This window comes from Gymnoscopelus microlampas (genome assembly GCF_963454915.1).
Source record: "Gymnoscopelus microlampas genome assembly, chromosome: 13".
In the NCBI taxonomy this organism is placed as follows: Eukaryota; Metazoa; Chordata; class Actinopteri; order Myctophiformes; family Myctophidae; genus Gymnoscopelus; species Gymnoscopelus microlampas.
The window spans coordinates 48,101,412-48,119,550 of NC_139950.1; the positions used below are offsets into that span (position 1 = coordinate 48,101,412).

The window sequence follows — 18,139 nt, forward strand, 5'->3', positions numbered from 1 at the left end:
ATGACCAGCATGCTCTGGACCATCATCATCTTCATCTTCCTCCCTGGCCTATCAGAAGCCAAGCCTCACAGCAGGGGGTCCGCCCACCCCCCAGTGCCCAGCGGACCCCCTCCCCACACCAGTGGAGGAGGTACTCACATTTTGTGTTATATATATAGTAGTAGTAATACCACACTGCATTCAAAATATGACTTAAAGGGCAACTCTAGAGTAGAGGTTTGGGTTGTGTATTTACCTTGCCATGATGCAACTCCAACGGTGGACAAGAAATCACAAATAATTGCTCCATTGATTAGAAATTGATCATTCACTTACATTGTACAGTGAAACAGCTCTCAAAGTCACTCTTTTAGCATGTAAACAAAAAAGCAATGCTGATTCTGACAATACTGAACATCACCAAACCCAGTAGCATACTGTTTAAAAAAAAGTTAACTTCCGTCCGGGTTTTCTTCCTAATAAAAATGGCAAAATCATCATAATATTTTTATTAAAAAAACAAACAAACAATTTGTATGTTAAAAAAAACAGTACTGGGTTTTGGTGATGTTCTATATTGTCTGAATCAGCTTTGTTTGTGTTCAGCTTTGTTTGTTTGTGCGTACAATGTAGAATAAGTCAATGAGGAGCACATTTTTTATTATCAATTTCTAATCAATGGAGCAAATATTTTTTGATTTCTTGTCCACCTTTGGAGTTACATCATGGCAAGGTAACTACACAACCCAAACCTCTACCACAGTGGTCTTGCCCTTTAAACCCTATATGGTTGACCGTATAGTCCCTCAGGGCTCTATGCTAGTGTCTATTCTGTTGTCTGATATTGTGGGAAAGCTTTCTCTGAAAATAGCAGATTGACAACAAGCTCTCACAATGCGTTGCAACTTCAAACTCTGTTTTAAACATATTAGATTTCAAACACACATCCCTTGGTTCTAGTGACTGATATTGTCCTAATGCGTGAGGGGGGGGGGGGGGGTTATATAGGAATGGGGGAGGGGGTGCCGCACATATTGAATCAATTAACTTAAATAATGTCTGGGGTGAAAAAGATCACACCCAGTGTGAAGTGGGCGGTGTGGTCATCACAGACACACACACACACACACACACACACACACACACACACTCACTTAAAAAAAAAAACATAAATGTGTTTTTTTTAAGTGCATAGTCCTATTTACAGGACTATGCACATGTGTCATCTGTCTTGTGTCTCGCTAGCCAATCACAGTGCTGAATAGAGTCAGCCAATAGAGTCAGCCAATCACAGTGCAGCTAGTGGTCATCACAGTGATGGAAGCTCACTTAAAGAAAAGTATAGATTTGCATTGAATGTGAAGGGGTTAGGGGTAAAATGGGTGGCCAATCACAGTGCAGGGTTAGGGGGGTACAATGGGTGGCCAATCACAGTGCAGCAAATGTCAATGTCCCAACCTCACATATAGGGGCGGCTACACCGCCCAAAAACAAAAGCCAAAGCAGACATAAAAATGACCCCAAACATGTTTGAAAGTGAAATATCCTTTTAAGTAGAGCAGAAACAGAAACACAAAACACTAGTATGGAGCTCTGAGGGACTCCACTGAACAACGCTGAGTAAACGTACAATCGATCACACACACACACAGGCCAGAGGAGCAGCAGGGACCGCTCTGTGCCTGGTTCAGGAGAACTGAGCACCCTGGACGGACACCGCTGCACCTGGGAGACGTCTGGAGACGGCCTGGTCACCCTGCTGGTCCAATGTACCTCTGGAGCGGGACAACAACAACACAGGTACTGTAACACTGGTCAGGGACGTGCACGGATAGACTCTAGGTGGTGCTAGAGCACCTGCCCTTTGCCCTCTTGACCAGAAGTGCCCTTTTTTTTTTTTTTTTTTTCAGTTTACAGCTGGGGTCTTCAACAGGGGGTCCGGGACCCCTAGGGGGTCCTCAGAGTTACTACAGGGGGTCCGCCAAATCTTTATGTGATATGATGTTTCTTTTTACCATCACCACTCGAAACCTAGCATCCCTTTTCTGAGGAGAACTATAGCCAAAAATAGCAGATCTACAAGCTCACAACGTTGTGAGCTTGTAGATCGGCTATTTTTGGCAAAGAGGTATAGGTGTAGAGGGAAATAAGAGCAGACCAAGTAAACAAAAAAAAGTATAATTCACTTGAGCACCTGCCCCTCAAAATGTCTGTGCACGCCACTGACCCTGATGGTCCAATGTAGCCTGCTTCCATACCATAGACCCCGCCCACTCTCTGAGTGGACTGCCTCTTGGTCTGGAGATGTAAATGGGAACCTAGGACTTCTCCGGTACAAAATGTATTGTCCAATGAGAGTCGGAGGTGGGCGTGGGGATCCCTTAGGATTGGTTTAGGGAAATTCTAATCCCCTCCCACTTGTAATCGCCCACGCTGGAGCCAATGTCAGACTGAAGCTCCACGCAGCTTCAGTCTGATAATCAGGCTATAGGTCCAATGTACCTCTGGAACAGGACAACAACACAGGTACTGTAACACTGGTCATCCTGCTTGTAGATCTGCTGCTTTTGATACTTTTGAATCTGAATTCTGAAAAGTAACAGTTTGGGACATAATAGGTTTCCACCCGACGATATACAGTGTATATACACTGTATTGTAAACAAAGGGTCCATCTGGTTCCATTGGTTGACTCAATAGGGCCTAATTTCTCAGTCAGAGCCCATGGGTTTCCAAGGAAACAGAGATGACTGACACTCACAAAGATTTTCTTTTTTAATTTGAATTCATTTTGAGAGCGAATTAATCCCACGATATGAATACAATTTGATTGTATCTTGTAAGTAAGGTATAAAATAAAAAATAAAAAACTCAAGGTTGTGCTATATTGTGTTGATTCCCAATTTCAATCAGGACCTCATGAACTGGACAGAAAAAGGTTTTAATTACTATAAAATGATCAACGTGTTTATTTGGTTTGGCGATGAATGGATCTGCCTTTAGGTTCTCTGAGGGAGCACACAACATCTGATTGTCTGAATCCTCCATAGTACATGGAAGTAGATTCAAAACAACAGGTGGGAGCTGGGGTGGTAGAGGGTGAGCGGCCATCTTAAAAGCAACAGCAGCACAGACGGCGGCAAAAGGCAAGCAAGGAATGAACAATGCAAACGTCCCCATTTAAATGGGCCGCTCCGTTATTGAAGGGAGTATGTGACTGTTTGAGAATAAAAGAGAAGAGCTGAGACCGACCAATGGTTGTCAGCCACCAGCAACTGCACTGTTTCCCAACTGAGCTTGCTCTGCGCATGTGCCACGACTGCCACGTGCCACACTCGTAACCACGATGTAGAACTTGCTCTCCTGTCTTATTGCTTAACCCCATTCAATCCGGGGACGCGTCTCTGTCATTGTCGATTTCTTTGGCTATTCAAAAATAGTAGATCTACAAGCTCGAAGCGCACTTCGAGCTTGTAGATCTGCTAGATCTGCTACTTCTGGAGGCCCCTGGAACAAAACATTTTACAAATGTTCCCTTTAAAACAACTTACACTGGAGAATCTCCAGTGTAATTTTTTTTTGTTCAGCACCTGTAAACATTTTTGTTGGGATGTGTGTGCTTCCCTTTGGGCTCCATGGTTCTTGTATTGTCCTACAGGTTCTGGTGTCATCCTCATGGTTCTTGTATTGTCCTACAGGTTCTGGTGTTATCCTCATGGTTCTTGTATTGTCCTACAGGTTCTGGTGTCATCCTCATGCTTCTTGTATTGTCCTACAGGTTCTGGTGTCATCCTCATGCTTCTTGTATTGTCCTACAGGTTCTGGTGTCATCCTCATGGTTCTTGTATTGTCCTACAGGTTCTGGTGTCATCCTCATGCTTCTTGTATTGTCCTACACAGGTACTGGTGTGGTTACGCGGGCAGACCAGCGCTGTGTGAGTCGTACGCACTGAGGTCCAGTCAGTACTGGAAGCAGCTGGTCGGCCGGCTGAAGAAACGCCACAACGCCTGCGAGGGACACAAACTCCTCCGAGCCAAGACCTGCAGCAAAGCCCCCGGCGAGGCCCACATGAAACTGGCCTCCCACGGCGCCTCCGGGGAGGAGAGGAGGACGGGAGGAGAGGGAGGAGGAGAGGAGAAGGAGGAAGACAGGACGGGGTTTTTAGACGACATGGAGATGAACGACATGGAGCCTGTTCAGAGTTACTGTGCTGAGGGATGGAACTCTGTGTGTTCTTTCTTCATCCGCTTCTTTGAGGGTTAAAACAATAAACATCAACACAATGGTTCTGATCCAGGCTCTGTGCTGCTTTCAATCTCCTGTTACTACAGGTCCTGGTAGGAGATAAAACCAGCAGTAGCCTACTAGAGGTCCTGGTAGGAGATAAAACCAGCAGTAGGCTACTAGAGGTCCTGGTAGGATATACAACCAGCAGTACTAGAGGTCCTGGTAGGAGATAAAACCAACAGTAGCCTGCTAGAGGTCCTGGTAGGAGATAAAACCAGCAGTAGGCTACTAGAGGTCCTGGTAGGATATACAACCAGCAGTACTAGAGGTCCTGGTAGGAGATAAAACCAACAGTAGCCTGCTAGAGGTCCTGGTAGGAGATAAAACCAGCAGTACTAGAGGTCCTGGTAGGATATAAACCCAGCAGAAGGCTACTAGAGGTCCTGGTAGGATAGAAAACCAGCAGTACTAGAGGTCCTGGTAGGAGATAAAACCAGAAGTATAGAGGTCCTGGTAGGATATAAAACCAGAAGTATGGAGGTCCTGGTAGGATATAAAACCAACAGTACTAGAGGTCCTGGTAGGATATAAACCCAGCAGTAGGCTACTAGAGGTCCTGGTAGGATATAAAACCATTGACAATATTGCTGGAAGAAAAATCTAGAAATATTATGCTAACGTCCAAATTAATTGTAGAAAAGATGCTTATGTTTCAATATCAATAATTTGCCACAATGTGGGGCCACTAAGCCCTATTTTACACAATAGCTAATCAGCTGAGATAAGTAACTGGGATGTTTTTGATGTCAGGAATAGAACCAAGTCACATGAATAATTTTTAAGTAGAAATCTAAGATTAACAATTTAAAATGGTTTTATGTCTAATGTGAAGGACATGCTGTATATGTTTTAATACATTTTATTTTTAATTGATAGAGTTGGACTTTAATCTGGGTTGTTTGAGCACAAAACTTTCACTAATTACCATCTTTAATTAAGAGCATTGTTAATCACGTGTGAAAAAGCAATAAATATGATGCATTAAATATCTTTCTGTTTTTTTGGTTTTGTTTGTTCGATCACTTCCGTCTTGATATGTTACATTACATTACAGTCATTTAGCAGACGCTTTTATCCAAAGCGACTTACAACTAGAAAAAGTGTTCCTCGGAGCACAAGTCTCCGCCAGGTCAGGTAGATTATTGTGGCCTCCTGGTGGCGCTTTAATAGGCCAATTTGAAAAGGGTGCCATTTCCTCTTAGGCCTTGCACGGCAATTGGACACTGCTATCCTTCTCCGTTCCCTGCACTGGCTCCCCGTAGCGGCTCGCATTCAGTTTAAAACCCTGGTGCTAGCCTATAGGGCAGTGAAAGGAACAGCTCCCTCTTACCTCCGGGTATTGGTCAATGCCCACAACCCTTCCCGACCACTCCGGTCGGCCACCAAGGGGCGACTGACTCCCCCGCCACTCAACGGTCCTTCTGGCCGATCGACACGGTCACGACTTTTTTCTGTTCTGGCCCCACAGTGGTGGAATGAACTTCCCACTGATGTCAGGACAGCAGAGTCACTGCCCATCTTTCGCCGCAGGCTGAAAACCCACCTCTTCAGGAAACACTACCCTTCCTCTTTGCCTGGCCTACTTGTTGTTAACTAGTTTAGGAACTATTGTTGTATTGGATTGATTAGCTCGTGCTCATTTGATTTGGCTATTTTATCTCATGTGCTTGAAAGTAGATAGCTGATATATTGCACTTTTACCTTAGCGCTAGGTATACTCTTGGTTGCTTGTTTTTACAGGAAATACACTTAAGACCTCTGGTGATTAGTAGTTTCGTTCCCTACCTATGTTGAATACACTTATTGTAAGTCGCTTTGGATAAAAGCGTCTGCTAAATGACTGTAATGTAATGTAATGTAATGTAATTCATGATTTGAGGCATTTTGTTCAAAAAATTTGGTTTGCTAAATTAGACCTGCTGATGGCGCTATAACAGGCCAATGTGAAAAGGGTGGCATTTCTTTCTCGGCCTAGTGGGAATGTGCGTGCAAAATTTCACGAAAATCGCACACTACATTAACGATTTCAGGAATTTTGTTCAAAACGGACCTATCCTGCAAACTTTGGAAGCCAATGTTAGCCAAGTAGGATGAAATATCGGACACATCCATCTTGATCACATGACTATAGAGATACTGTGTACCGATTTGTGTGATTTTTGGACAGAATCTGAAGCACTAAGAGCAAAACATGTGTTTTACAAAACTCAGCCTCCTGGTGGCGCTCTAAAAGGCATATGTGAAAAATGCAGGACAAATGTTTTTCCTTGGCCTCTAGGGAGTGTGCGTGCAAAGTTTCACGAAGATCCCCGACCAGGGATTACACACTGTAGGATAGTTCACTAGGATGCTGCCCAGAGTCAGACCCAATACATACTGTATTTGTTTTTATTCCAATTCATTTTAATCAACGTCTCCCGTGACCAATGATGATGTGGTTTTATCCATATATGGAACATGCAGTATTATGAGAAAAAAGCATTCATGTGCATCACAGAAAATTGATATGTGATTCATTGAAGAATCATAACGTTGACTCATTCAGTTGATCCATTTATTTTCTCATAGACATAATGTCGGGGTCATTTATCTCATAGACATAATGTCTGGGTCGTTTATCTATCTATTTATTTTAGAATTTGCTTATATGTTATTTATTTTATTTTTATTTTGTATTTATTTTGGGGTGAGGGGACACTTTGAAGATAAAATAAAACATATTTAAAATAATACAAACAACCAAACAAACAGAAAACCAGCGAGGATAAAAAAAAAGGTGATATTTAGGCCTACATAATTATGTTCTGGAAACAGTGCTGCCCTAAATGCAGTGTTATTGCCACTAGGGGGCACTAGACTTCAACTAAAGAGGGACTGCTGTCTTTGACTCTAAACCAGGGGTCTTAAAGGTTTTTCAGCCCAAGGAGAGAGAGATGAAGCAGGGACCCCCACTACATTTACAATGTGTTGCAGATTAAACTTTGTCATAGATTTCATAGATAGCTTCTTTGTCATCAGTGTTGTGTAAATTCAGTGTTTTTTTGTTCATTTCAGACATTTAACCACTTAAACCTTCAGTGCTTAATACTTGATTTGGTTCTTTTCCCCCTACATCAAACCTCTATGCTGAAAATAGCAGATCTACAAGCTCACAACGCCTCGCAGTGCGAGGCGTTGTGAGCTTGTAGATCTGCTATTTTCGGCTAACGTTCCCCTCAGAAAATGAATTCTAGGGTTCAAGTGGTTAATGTAAAAAAAAAAAAAAGGTTCCAATCTCACAAAGATTTGACAACCCCCCTGTAGTAACTCTGAGGACCCTCTAGGGGTCCCGGACCCCCTGTTGAAGACCCCTGCTCTAAACTCATAAACATTAAAATAATCTCTTGCTTGTCCTGCTGCTTGAGGCCATATTTATGCATGAAGTTATAATATGACTTATTAGTATTTTATTGTACTTTTCATACTCCTTGTGTCTGACTAAAGTGGTGCTAAAGCACTATAAGTGCTTCTTTGGCTCATAATCATATAGAGGAACCTCTTTTGGTGCTACAGCATAGCACCTATTTTATAGGTTTATCAACCTCTGGTCCTGGACCCACCAGGGGACCAAATGGACCCTTATGGGTCTGTAACACTGAGAGTGTACAAAAATACTCAGTGTTCATTTAACTCTGACAGTGTACAAATAGAACCAAATGGACCTGTAAGGGTCCATTTGGTTCTATTTGTACACTCTCAGAGTTACAGACCTTTAAGGGTCCATTTGCTTCCTAACTATAAACCTGGGGACCCCTGCTTGGATCCCCCTCAAGGACCCCTGGTGTGTATGTGTGTGTGTGTGTGTGTGTGTGTGTGTGTGTGTGTGTGTGTGTGTGTGTGTGTGTGTGTGTGTGTGTGTGTGTGTGTGTGTGTGTGTGTGTGTGTGTGTGTGTGTGTGTGTGTGTGTGTGAGATATCTGCATGATGTTCAGTGTTGCCAGATTTTGTGAGAGATATAAGCAACCAGGCCCAAAAGAAGCCACTAGGACGTGGTTCTGCAGCAAAATGACTTAATATAGCATCACTATCTGTTGAACCACTTTAACCCTATATATACACAAGTAAGACGCACAAACGCAGGAAGCGAACGCAGGCCTTATTTTTTTGGTGTCTTTTTGAAATTGTTATGTTGTGTATTTACGGACTTGTAATCCGTGTTATGTCACCGTGATGGGGAGAGAGTAGAGAGAAAGTGACGTGACTGCGTCCGCCTCGTATTGAAGTTAATGATACCATACATTGTCTACTGTATTTGAAAATAGCCGAGCTACAAGTTCACAACGTGCCGCGATGCGACACATTGAGAGCTTGTAACTTGATCTGCTATTTTGAACAAATCTTGAAACCTTTTAACTACACAAATCTTCTATGGGGGTCCCTTTGGAAAACAATAATTTCCAGATGGGGGTCTGTGGAAAATTAAATTAATCTGGTGGTCCTTGACATGTAAATGTTTAAGAACCACTGGTTTAAACAACATTTAGGAAGCATGACCAAATAAGCAACAAGACTTTAGAACAGGGGTGATGCAACTTTGATGATGTAGAGGGTCCCTATATTTCCACACTCACTCCAGAGGAACACAGTGCATATACTGTCGGGCAGACACTTCTTATCACTGTATCTTAACTTTTTTCACCATTCTATGTCAGACAATAGTAGCAAAAATAGCAGATCTACAAGCTCAAAAGTGCGACGCGTTTTGAACTTGTAGATCTGCTATTTTTAGTGTTTTTGAATTGGAATCCTGAAAAGTAACATTTTAATTTAATTTCAAAAGCATTTAGTTATACTTATGTTAACTGTATGAACTTAAATACAAATACATAGGACATAAAAAAGACAATAGTATTTCAATACTAGTCATTAAGCTACTAATATAGACTGAAGTAATTAAAGCGGGTCGTGTTTGCATGTTTGGAATGGTAACAGCTGAAATCAATAATATATCAGTATTCTGATATTAACCTTTTATTAACAGACCTTACTGGTCCCCGGACCTCACGTTGAGAACCAGCGCGCTGAACCACACCCGACTACTACATAATCATTATGACATCATAACGTAACATTATAACGTTGTGACATCATAACGTAACATTATAACGTTGTGACATCATAACGTAACATTATAACGTTGTGACATCATAACTGAGGCCCTGCTGGAGCTAGGCTACATTTCACCTTTGACCTCTCTCAGATTTCATGCTCCAGATGAAGAGAGAACATGACGGAGTGTGTGTGTGTGTGTGTGTGTGTGTGTGTGTGTGTGTGTGTGTGTGTGTGTGTGTGTGTGTGTGTGTGTGTGTGTGTGTGTGTGTGTGTGTGTGTGTGTGTGTGTGTGTCTGTCTCTTTGTCTTCACAATGAAAGGCTCTTCTGTCTCATTAAGTCACATGGACCGTTTATTAACAAAAACCTCACGCCTCTCCTCTCCTCTCCTCTCCTCTCCTCTCCTCTCCTCTGTGGTATATCATGTTAGCAGAACATGGACAGGTCATGGGGAGTGGGGGAGTGGGGGAGAGGAGTCACCTTACGGACAGGAATAGTGTTTTTGTCTGAGCCTGCGTGGTAACCGAGGGTAACCCAGTAAACCCTCACACCTATAAATAGAATCCACACACAGCAGTGACCCCTCCCCCCAGTGACCCCTCCCCCCAGTGCTGGACACTGTACTACTGGTCAAATATTACTCAACTGCAATTGAACGTTGCTCCTTCCAATTTGAAGCATACGTATTTGCTTCTGAAAATGTTAAGTATACAAAGGTATAAATTGCAAGGTACGTTTTCTTCATAATATTCATGCATTACTGTATTCACACTTCGAACAATTCCCCCCAAAGTGCAAAGCATTTTCGTACATTTTCTAAACGTTTCAGAAATAGTTAGATCTCCAAACTTACAATGATACTGACCATGATACTGACCATGATACTGACATGATACTGACCATAATACTGACCATAATACTGACATGATACTGACATGATACTGACATGATACTGACCATGATTCTGACCATAATACTGACCATGATACTGACCATGATACTGACCATGATACTGACATGATACTGACATGATACTGAACATGATACTGACATGATACTGACCATGATATTGACTATGATACTGACCATGATACTGACATGATACTGACCATGATATTGACTATGATACTGACATGATACTGACATGATACTGAACATGATACTGACATGATACTGACCATGATACTGACATGATACTGAACATGATACTGACCATTATACTGACCATTATACTGACATGATACTGACATGATACTGACATGATACTGACCATGATACTGAACATGATACTGAACATGATACTGACCATGATACTGACCATGATACTGACCATGATACTGACCATGATACTGACACGATACTGACATGATACTGACCATGATACTGACCATGATACTGAACATGATACTGAACATGATACTGACCATGATACTGACCATGATACTGACATGATACTGACCATGATACTGACCATGATACTGACCATGATACTGACCATGATACTGACATGATACTGAACATGATACTGACCATGATACTGACCATGATACTGACCATGATACTGACATGATACTGAACATGATACTGACCATGATACTGACCATGATACTGACCATGATACTGACATGATACTGAACATGATACTGACCATGATACTGACCATGATACTGACCATGATACTGACATGATACTGAACATGATACTGACCATGATACTGACCATGATACTGACCATGATACTGACATGATACTGACCATGATACTGACCATGATACTGACATGATACTGAACATGATACTGACCATGATACTGAACATGATACTGACCATGATACTGACATGATACTGACCATGATACTGAACATGATACTGAACATGATACTGACCATGATACTGACCATGATACTGACCATGATACTGACATGATACTGACCATGATACTGACCATGATACTGACCATGATACTGACATGATACTGACCATGATACTGACCATGATACTGACATGATACTGAACATGATACTGACCATGATACTGACCATGATACTGACCATGATACTGACACGATACTGACATGATACTGACCATGATACTGACCATGATACTGAACATGATACTGAACATGATACTGACCATGATACTGACCATGATACTGACATGATACTGACCTGATACTGACCATGATACTGACCATGATACTGACCATGATACTGACCATGATACTGACCATGATACTGACACGATACTGACATGATACTGACCATGATACTGACCATGATACTGAACATGATACTGAACATGATACTGACATGATACTGACCATGATACTGACATGATACTGACATGATACTGAACATGATACTGACATGATACTGACATGATACTGAACATGATACTGAACATGATACTGACCATGATACTGACATGATACTGACCATGATACTGACATGATACTGACATGATACTGACCATGATACTGACCATGATACTGACCATGATACTGACCATGATACTGACCATGATACTGACATGATACTGACCATGATACTGACCATGATACTGACATGATACTGACCATGATACTGACCATGATACTGACCATGATACTGACCATGATACTGACCATGATACTGACACGATACTGACATGATACTGACCATGATACTGAACATGATACTGAACATGATACTGACCATGATACTGACCATGATACTGACATGATACTGACCTGATACTGACCATGATACTGACATGATACTGACATGATACTGACCTGATACTGACATGATACTGACATGATACTGACATGATACTGACCATGATACTGACACGATACTGACACGATACTGACCATGATACTGACATGATACTGACACGATACTGACCATGATACTGACCATGATACTGACCATGATACTGACCATGATACTGACCATGATACTGACCATGATACTGACACGATACTGACATGATACTGACCATGATACTGACCATGATACTGAACATGATACTGAACATGATACTGACCATGATACTGACCATGATACTGACATGATACTGACCTGATACTGACATGATACTGACCATGATACTGACATGATACTGAACATGATACTGAACATGATACTGAACATGATACTGACCATGATACTGACCATGATACTGACCATGATACTGACCATGATACTGACATGATACTGACCATGATACTGACCATGATACTGACATGATACTGACCATGATACTGAACATGATACTGAACATGATACTGACCATGATACTGACCATGATACTGACATGATACTGACCTGATACTGACATGATACTGACATGATACTGACCATGATACTGACATGATACTGACATGATACTGACATGATACTGACACGATACTGACCATGATACTGACATGATACTGACATGATACTGACATGATACTGACACGATACTGACCATGATACTGACCATTATACTGACCATGATACTGACCATGATACTGACCATGATACTGACCATGATACTGACATGATACTGACATGATACTGACATGATACTGACCATGATACTGACCATTATACTGACCATTATACTGACATGATACTGACATGATACTGACATGATACTGACCATGATACTGACCATGATACTGAACATGATACTGAACATGAGACTGACCATGATACTGACCATGATACTGTCATGATACTGACCATGATACTGACACGATACTGACACGATACTGACCATGATACTGACCTGATACTGACCTGATACTGACCATGATACTGACCATGATACTGACATGATACTGACATGATACTGACCATGATACTGACCATGATACTGACCATGATACTGACATGATACTGACATGATACTGACATGATACTGACATGATACTGACCATGATACTGACATGATACTGACATGATACTGACACGATACTGACCATGATACTGACATGATACTGACCATGATACTGACCATGATACTGACATGATACTGACATGATACTGACCATGATACTCACCATGATACTGACATGATACTGACATGATACTGACCATGATACTGACCATTAACCCTTTGCATTTGCTAACACATACAACTCAAAACAACACATACTGTACATACATACAGACAGACTGCCTCAGACAGCTAGCCTCCCGCAGAGGCAGGCGGTAAAAGAGTAAACCGTTTGAACCCAGAGCACCCTGTGTGTCAGTATGTCTCACATGATGAACCCAGAGCACCCTGTGTGTCAGTATGTCTCACATGATGAAGCCAGAGCACCCTGTGTGTCAGTATGTCTCACATGATGTTGACGTGTTTTCTCTTGGAACCAGAGATGTGCATATGACAGCAGCATGCCCCCCCAATGAATTACGTCTGTCACCTCACAATGTCATACGTCACTTTCAAGTGGTGGCCACCAGCTTTCCCAGCGTTGGGCATGTCATTATTAATAATAATAATTAATAATGTCGTGTCATTGTTCTATAATGTCATGTCATTGTTCTATAATATCATGTCATTGTTCTAATGCTGCGTTCACACTGGCAGCTACAAAGCTAAATGCAGGCTACCATTCATTCTCAATGGAGGCCAGCGACGACATGGAGATACAACGATACATCAGGCGTTTGTAGATCTGCTACAAAAGCTACACAAAAAGTTGAGCCGGTTTCAACTTCAGCTACAAAGATACAAAGCTACAAATACGCTGTGCAGCTTTGTATCTTTGTGCCTTTTGCATCTGCCAGTGGACGCAGGCATCAAAATGCTTCACGGTGTCCTAAGATGTTTCCACAAGTAAAGTATTTCATTTTGTCAAAAATGTAGATAATAGCAATTAAGGCTGCAAGCTCAGCAGCCATTTCGCAATAGTGTGTGTGTGTGTGTGTGTGTGTGTGTGTGTGTGTGTGTGTGTGTGTGTGTGTGTGTGTGTGTGTGTGTGTGTGTGTGTGTGTGTGCATAGCCTGAGGCTATGGCTATATGGGGCTCCGTGGCATGGCGAAGGTCAGGGACCCTTGACCTCTTAGCATGTACTTGGAGTGTGTGTTCATGGAATGTGCTAAACTGACTGTTCCAGTGACCTCATTCTCAAGGTAAACCGAGTTCCTTCTATCTTGTGACCCAGTCCAGAGCAGCTTGTAAAATCCTCGTTATCGTAATGGCATTCCAGGTATGTTATCAGCTTGTTATAATGTGTATAATGTTATCAGCTTGTTATAATGTTATCAGCTTGTTATAATGTTATCAGCTTGTTATAATGTTATCAGCTTGTTATAATGTGTATTATGTTATCAGCTTGTTATAATGTTATCAGCTTGTTATAATGGGATTTAGTTTCTACTCTATAAGGCAGGGTTCTCTATAAGGCAGGGTTTTGATATAGCCCCCCCCCCTCTCCCTCTGCCCATTAATTTTTACTTGCCCTTCTAACCCCCCTAAATTAATATTCAGACGAAAATATTTAGTGCCAGGGATCCTATACAGTACAAGATGTGTGTTATAATGTAAGAATATTGTTGAGAAGGATGAGGCCGCACAAATCTTGCAAAAATGTATTAAGAAAAAAGGTACAGGAAACCAACGTTTTGCCAGTAGTCTTCCTCAGGGTTTAAAGGAGTAGTTCACCCAAAAAAGTGACTTATTTTCTATCAATTACACACCCCATGAAGCCTTGACTTTGTAACTGTACTTGTACTGGTGACAAAAGGGAAGCTAGTGGCTGCGCGACTAAGTTGCTGCGGCCCATGATATTTCATTGTAACCTGTATGTATCTGTATCTGTGACCAATGACAAATAAACCTCATTCATTCATTCATTCATTCATGGAGATGTATTTGTTTTTGTCGCATTCCTGAGCCAATAATGTGATGACCGGCGGTCTCTCCGGTATAGGAGACTCAAAAAGTCTCCTTTGAGTCTCCTACTGGATACATTAGCATCTTTCGGCCGGTAAACAAATTATTGTCTCAGGAATGTGACAAAAACAAAAAGCTCTCCATGAATTCCATGCTTCATGCGGTGTGTAATTGATAGAAAATACATAACCTTTTAACAGAACTGAATACACACATCATATCATTATACAGGGATAATGGGACACAAGTGAACTCAATCTACCCATCAACATGGGTGCGGTGGACAATTACCCATTACTGACACATGACACGATGACATGCTATTTCAGTAAATAATAATAAATACTTAATTCTGAAAAGTAACAGTTTTGGACGTATGAGGACATACGATGGAGACGATAATTCTGTACAATCTCAGTGCGCGCGCACACACACACACACACACACACACACACACACACACACACACACACACACACACACACACACACACACACACACACACACACACACACACACACACACACACACACACACACACACACACACACACACACACACAGTCAGGTATAGGGTCAGAGAGGAGAGGGGGGTGAGGTGAAGAGGTGAGCTGAGATAACTAGTTTATTGACCAGAGAGCAGCGGTTCCCAACCCGTGGCCCGGGGCCCTGATCGATTATCAGTGGTTCTCAATGTATAGGTTGTGACTCCCGGGGGGGAGTCACAACCTATACAGTATGTATCTATATGGAACCAAGTCAAACAAAATGGAATGCTTCAACCACTATAAGTTCCAAGTGCTCAGAGTCATTATTTTGGGGTCCCCGGTTGAGATGTGATTATTTCGGGGGGTCCCCAGTTCAAAGATGATTATATGATCTCACACACACACACACACACACACACACACACAGAGATGGGCGAAAATACATTGAAAAGTATTTTGATACAAAATACAAATACTGGGTCAAACAAAGTATCAAAATACAAAATATAAATACAGGTCAGAGAAATGTATTTTGATACAAAATACAAATACTGGGTCAAACAAAGTATCAAAATACAAAATATAAATACAGGTCAGAGAAATGTATTTTGAAAATACAAAATACGTATTTTTGTATTTTGAAAATACAAAATACTACATTTGAAAGTATTTCATTTTTTCCATCCCAGCCAAATACAAATTACAAAATACAAAAAAGTATTTCAAATACGTATTTCAAATACAAAAAAGTATTTCAAATACGTATTTCAAATACATCTATTTCAAATACTGCCCATAAAATAAAATAAAGTATTTTATGTATTTCAAATACAGAAAATACTATTTGAAAAATATTTGAAAGTATTTTGATACAAATTACATTTCATTTTTTCCATCCCGGCCAAATACGAATTACAAAATACAAAAAAGTATTTCAAATACATATTTCAAATACATGTATTTCAAATACTGCCCATCTCTGCACACACACACACACACACACACACACACACACACACACACACACACACACACACGCACACACACACGTTAACCACTTAAACCCTATGCATAATTAGGGCCAAAATGATCATCACAATTACTTTTGATCACTATTGAGATCATAATTATACATCACGATTATTCATTGAGTTCAGTGACAAAAAAAAAAATTTGATTGCAACGTCACATAAACATAACACTGCTTTCACACTCATGCTGTGCTGCTGTCCATTCCTGCTCATGCACACATTTGTGAATCAAAATCAAATTGGTCCTCCATATTCACCTATACTGTACTTCTGTACATTCTATGCATCTCAGAATGAATACCAAAACTTAACACAAGGTTTAATCAACGTAGCACTGCTTTCACTTGAACCCCCAGCATCCATATGCTGTTGGGGGAACATCAGCCAAAAACAGCAGATCTACAAGCTCACAAGCTTGTAGATCTGCTACAGTATTTATGGCGAAGAGATTTTCTGTATAGACGGAGAGAAGAACGCGGTCCAAGAACGGTTGCAACTCATGTCTGTTTCACAAAGACTGCAGGGTTTTAATTGGTTAACATTTGATTAATATTGTGTAGCCCTGGTGCATTGTGGGAGTTAGCTGCAGCATGGTAAAGTTACAGGGTGATGGATGTATGACAAGTTGGACTGATATCTCATTGGACTAGAGTTCATGTTTGTTCTCACTCCCTATCTCACACACAGCAGCCATATTGGACAGAAATTGGGCCCCTTCCTTACTTCCTTCACAGGTGTTACCAATGACACTAATGAAGGCTCTGTTCCATTTAGTGGAGCACAGTGGTTCTCAAACCTTTTAATTTCAAGGACCCCCATAACTCTGAGAGTGTACAAATGGAACCAAATGGACCCGGGAGGGTCCATTTGGTTCCATTTGTACACTCTCAGAGTTACACCCTCTCAAGGAACCATGAGGGTCCCTGGACCACACTTTGAGACCAGTATTTCAGTATTTCTAGTGAGCCAACATGCACAATATCAGCATCCTGACTCTGTTTGACCAGAATGGAACAGAGCCTTCATTAGTATCATTGGTAACACCTGTGAAGGAAGTCAGAAGAGACCCAATTTTTCTCCAAAATGGCCGCTGTGCATAGAGCCTATTCTCTCTGATATGCAGTGGTGGAGAGTAACTAAATACATTTACTTAAGTACAATTTTGAGGTATACTTTTACTTCTACTCCACTACATCAGAGGCAAATAATATTGTACTTTTACTCCACTTCAATTATTTGAAAACTTTAGTTACTAGTTACTTTTCAGATAATATAAAGTTAGATCGGCTATTTGAAAATAGCCGATCTACAAGCTCACAACGCGTCGCGACGCGACACGTTGTGAGCTTGTAGATCTGCTATTTTCAAACATTCAAGTACTTTTACTTTTGGTAAGTA

General features: G+C 41.2%; 1 protein-coding gene across 1 annotated transcript; it reads left to right on the plus strand.

Moving 5' to 3' along the window:
• Positions 1 to 4,242, plus strand: fgfbp3 (fibroblast growth factor binding protein 3; the record flags this gene model as incomplete). Its single annotated transcript, XM_084076173.1, has 3 exons — positions 1 to 130; positions 1,632 to 1,779; positions 3,879 to 4,242. 3 exons carry the CDS (start codon positions 1 to 3, stop codon positions 4,240 to 4,242), a joined length of 642 nt encoding a protein of 213 aa, XP_083932299.1.
• Between the last annotated feature and the right edge of the window lie 13,897 nt (positions 4,243 to 18,139).